Source organism: Nicotiana tomentosiformis, chromosome 8 (assembly GCF_000390325.3).
Source record: "Nicotiana tomentosiformis chromosome 8, ASM39032v3, whole genome shotgun sequence".
Taxonomy (NCBI): domain Eukaryota; kingdom Viridiplantae; phylum Streptophyta; class Magnoliopsida; order Solanales; family Solanaceae; genus Nicotiana; species Nicotiana tomentosiformis.
This window is the reverse complement of record NC_090819.1, coordinates 23,906,321-23,911,195: the sequence shown is the minus strand read 5'-3', so window position 1 is coordinate 23,911,195 and position 4,875 is coordinate 23,906,321. Positions and strand designations below refer to the sequence as shown.

Below are 4,875 nucleotides of genomic sequence, written 5' to 3'. Positions count from 1 at the left end.
TCCAAACATAATTTGAGGATTATCCATATTCTTCAAAATGACATAAACAAAATAAATATGATAGTAAACATCATTTTCAAAGCATAACTTTTATTTATGTACAACAATTACATAACCATACTATCTACTACAAACAACAAAAAATTAAAATATTTACATTTCTACATATTCACTACCGATCACATGACTTGTTTCTCCTTCTGGGAGTGCAATATAATCAGCTACATCCAAATGCATGAAGTCTAAATTATCTTCAGAAATAAAATTTGCTTTAGCATTTTACTCTGTCTTCTTCAGGGAGGCTTGATACAGCTCAACCAGGTGCTTTGGCGTACGACATGTAAGTGACCAGTGCCCCTTTCCTCCACATCTATAGCCTGCATTTTTAAGCTTTGCTGCTTGCACCGCTTCATGCTTTTGTTCCTTCCTTTTGCACTGCTGGTGGTGAGGAGGGTTCTTTGGTGCATTGTTATTACCACGATTAGAGTTTCCTCCCCGACCACGGCCATGGCCACGACTGGGGCCACGTCCTCTTCCACGCTTAGCTTGGTGGAAGTTCGTCTCATTCACTTCAGGGAATGGACAAGAACTAGTAGGTCGGCTTTCATGGTTTTTCATTAATAGCCCATTATGTTTCTCGGCTACAAGAAGATGTGAGATAAGTTCAGAATACTTTTTGAATCCCATCTCTCGATATTGCTGCTGCAGGAGCATATTCAAGGCATGAAAAGTAGTAAAAGTTTTCTCCAACATATCATGATTAGTAATATTGTTACCACATAGTTTCAATTGGGAAATAATTCTGAACATAGCAGAATTATACTCACTGATAGATTTAAAATCTTGTAGCCTTAGATGAGTCCAATCATAACGTGCTTGTGGAAGAACGACCATCTTCAGGTGGTCATATCTATCTTTCAAATTATTCCACAGTATGACTGGATCTTTAACAGTAAGATATTCCATTTTCAGGCTCTCATCAAGGTGATGGCGTATGAATATTATTGCTTTGGCATAGTCTTGGTTTGATGCCTGATTTTTATCTTTGATGGTGTCTGCAGACCCATCGCATCAACATGAATTTCGGCATCAAGCACCCAAGACATGTAGCTTTTGCCCGATATATCCAAGGCTACAAACTCAAGTTTAGAAAGATTTGACATTATTTAGAAAAAGAAAGTTCGTACCTCTGATACTTTCAAAGTATTTTTTTGAGATGGCAGAGTCTCGTGCTGATAACGTGTTATAAAATAAAGACAGTAAAGTAAAGACAAGTATAGAGAGAAACTGATATATTATTCAAACTTCAAACTTATGTACATAATGAACTGAATTCTCCTTTATTTATAGAAGAAAGGAAGCTGCTGTGTAAGCTGCTGTATAAGCTGCTTGTAAGCTGTTGTGTAAGCTGCTACTCTAAGCTGTTGTGCCAGATATAGATAATCTTCTACCATGAGTAATATTTATTCATAACGGAGTACCGAAATGATAAGCTTCTTCAGGAGGCTTATTTCCAATAGAGTACTAAATAGATAAACATATTTACGGCGAAGTATCATATGAATAAGTTTCTTCAGGAAACTTATTTAAAACGGAGTACTAAATAAACATCCATAATATAATATATTTATAACAACTACTAACTTTTTTGAAGGAAAAAAAAAAATCACTCAATAGAATTTAATTCAGGCTCGGTGTATGAACCGCGCCTAGCGGCTCGGATGTCCCTATATGTATATAAGAAAGAAATCCCCTCTAACTTTTACTTGTTTTTACTGAAAATGGCAGAGCACGCTGATCATTCAGAGTACAACGAAGAAGAGTCGTTGATCGAGAAAATAGAAGACAAGATTCACTTCGACCATTTCTCGTCCTCGTCGTCGGATTCCGACACCGAGAAGAAACCTGCGTCTGCGCCGGAGGCAGCGTCTCCGTCGTCAGTAAAGGCCGCGATTTGGCGGCTGTTTGGACGAGAAAAGCCCGTACACCAAGTGTTTGGTGGAGGCAAACGTACAGTCTTATACTCTACTTTGTTTTCTACTTTACCTATTTATATTATTTTGTTCAATAATTCAAACTTAATTTGGTTAAGTGATTGCTTATTGAGTAATGGATTAGGGTTAGGGTTTGGTGTTTTGAAGTATCTTAAGAGATCTGTCCCAGGAGTTTGGTTCGGTAGTACATTACAGATGTGTGGTAGGCTTACATTACTGAGTTCTAGTGAATCAAGTCTAGTACTCTCTCTATTTAATTTTATGTGATGGTGTTTGACTGGTTACAAATTTCAATCAAGAAAGAAAGAAAGAAAGTTTTTTGAAACTTGTGATTTAAAATAAGCTAGATATTTCTGTGGCTATAAACCTTAAAAGGCAAAATTGCAAATTTAAAGTTAGAATTGTTTTTAAGTATAGAAACGTGCCACTATTTTTTGGACGGACTAAAAAGAAAAGTGTGTCGAAATAAAGTGTATTTAAGTGGAGAACGTCCTATTATATACTGTGTTTGGAAGTTGGAAACAGTAATACCTCAGGTACAAAAGAAATATCATAAAGAGTAAGAATGTTGAGATCAAATATGCTCTTAGGTGTATATATCATGCTTGTATTCATGTTCTTCATCTTATCTTAGCTAGGGTGGGGATGCTGGCTTTAAGATATGGGTTCGGCGGAACCTAGTAGCCCAAACCCTGTGTATGTGTTAAGAAATCTACTAAAAAAAAATTATATTTAGAATTCAGTTACTAGCATTTAAGGTTAATGTCCTACAATTCAAAACCAATAAAGTTCAAATCCCGTACTCGTCTCTGATCTTAGCTGTCATACTGGGTGCTTTTCAAGTGTTTTAGGGCTCGGAGGAAGCTAAAGTTTGGATTTTTTGCATCTGCTTGTAATAGTGAATTGATAAATAATGTGGCTTTAGGCACAAACTGATGTTTGGTTGCTTTATTGGGTTGTTAGAGTAAAGTGAGGCATCTAGTTACCTAGGTTATACGAAGAGTTTGTTATGAGTTAGCTTTTTGAGAAGAGAAACATCAGTTTGATTATGTGTGCTTTTATGCAGCTGCTGATGTATTCTTGTGGAGGAACAAGAAGGTATCTGCTAGTGTACTTGGTGGAGCAACTGCAATATGGGTTCTTTTTGAATTGCTCGAGTACCACCTGCTTGGTCTTGTTTGTCACCTTTTGATCTTCACCCTTGCAATCTTATTCTTGTGGTCTAATGCAACAACCTTTATTAACAAGTGAGCTTAAGTTTTGCATTAATATAAGCTTCAATTTTGCTTAACCACTTGTTGAGAACGTTTTTCTGACATTTTTCTGTACAGGAAACGTCCACATATCCCAGAAGTTCACCTTCCAGAGGAGCCGATCCTTGAGATTGCTTCTGCTCTGAGGATTGAAATTAACTATACTCTCCGTGTGTTGCGAGAAATTGCATCTGGGAGAGATCTTACGAAGTTCCTTTCTGTAAGTTGCTCAGTTACTGTACTTTCCCTGTATAAAATTTAACCTTGAGACTCTGTTGTTCCTCCTTTGCCATCAGCGTTACTGAAAGCGATTTTCTTGTTCATCCATATTAGATTTCACGTCATGTGTGTACTTAAATTCCTTGCTCCTTCGACTTATGCTGGCTAAGTAAAGAGTAGGCTTTCCTCTTGTAGCTAATGAAAGCACTTACTGTAGAAAAACTCGAATTGGATGCTTATTAGCTTATATTTCCTGCGAATGCTAAATTTTTTGTCTTCTGCCTTGTGGATTATCTCTGCCTCTTTAAATAGGCTGAGCAATCGTCTTTGCTGAAATTCATCCTTGTATTCCGATTCTTATAGGTCCTTGGACTCACTAAGCATTTTTAGTTTATTTTTAAGTAGGTGCAGAAGAGTACACCTGTGACTGAGTAATTGTCACTATGATGTTCTATTTCTGTTAATTTATTGGAATCGTCTTTGTTTACATAAATTACTCACATTATCAGGTTATTGCCGGTTTATGGGTCCTCTCTGTGCTTGGCAATTGCTGCAACTTTTTGACACTGTTCTACATATGTAAGTGCAAATTTTCCAGGTGGCTATTTGGTCCTTTTGTATTTGCTATCTGCTCTAACTGATACTCATTGTATCTTCCTCCAATGCACCAGCATTTGTGCTCCTCCATACAGTTCCGGTTCTTTACGAGAAGTATGAAGATAAAGTGGATCCATTAGTTGAGAAAGCAGTGAAGGAGATCAAGAAACAGTATGCTGTCTTTGATGCCAAGGTTTTGAGTAAAATTCCCAAAGGGCCATTACGAGATAAAAAGAAAGCGTAAATGTGACGAGCTAGTAGCCTGGTAAGGATAATGAGTTTTCAGAATTTACTGTAATATTTCTTGTGTTTACATAGGCCTTTAGGCATCTTACTTGTCTATTTACTGATACTTATTAGTTGGTGATTTGTTTCCAGAGATGATTGTGGTGTTTCTCCTTTTTGTTAGCTTAAACTATGTAAGAACAAATCGAAGTTGGAATGAATGGTAATAAGGCTAAATTGAAAGTTTTTAGAATGGCTCTTTGGTACTCCCTCTTGTTCGTATTGTTTGTCTTTTAAACTTTTTGCATACCCCTTAAAGAAATATATTTTATAATTATAATCATTAGAACATTTGTCTAATGTACTCTATATGTTATTTTCAACGTTTTATTTAATTAACACTCCACTAATAGAAATTGTAAGAATTTTTTTGAAAAAGGTAAGAAATGAAAATCGTAAAAATATTTTGAAACAAATTCAGTTTGTTCAAATGGTAATATTTGAGGATATAGGGAGTATTAGCTGCACTGTCGAGGCACATGTGCGGCGAGACAAATTGAAAGTAATTAGTTATCAGGTGACACCAA

At 36.2% G+C, this 4,875-nt stretch overlaps 1 protein-coding gene across 1 annotated transcript; it reads left to right on the top strand.

Annotated features, from left to right (window-relative positions):
* The first annotated feature begins 1,751 nt into the window (after window positions 1-1,751).
* Window positions 1,752-4,541, top strand: LOC104098846 (reticulon-like protein B1). The gene is made up of 6 exons (XM_009605674.4): window positions 1,752-2,010; window positions 3,061-3,241; window positions 3,326-3,467; window positions 3,976-4,045; window positions 4,138-4,328; window positions 4,442-4,541. The coding sequence occupies exons 1-5, from the start codon at window positions 1,782-1,784 to the stop codon at window positions 4,305-4,307; spliced, it is 792 nt and encodes a 263-aa protein (XP_009603969.1). The 5' UTR covers window positions 1,752-1,781; the 3' UTR covers window positions 4,308-4,328; window positions 4,442-4,541.
* Window positions 4,542-4,875: the final 334 nt, after the last annotated feature.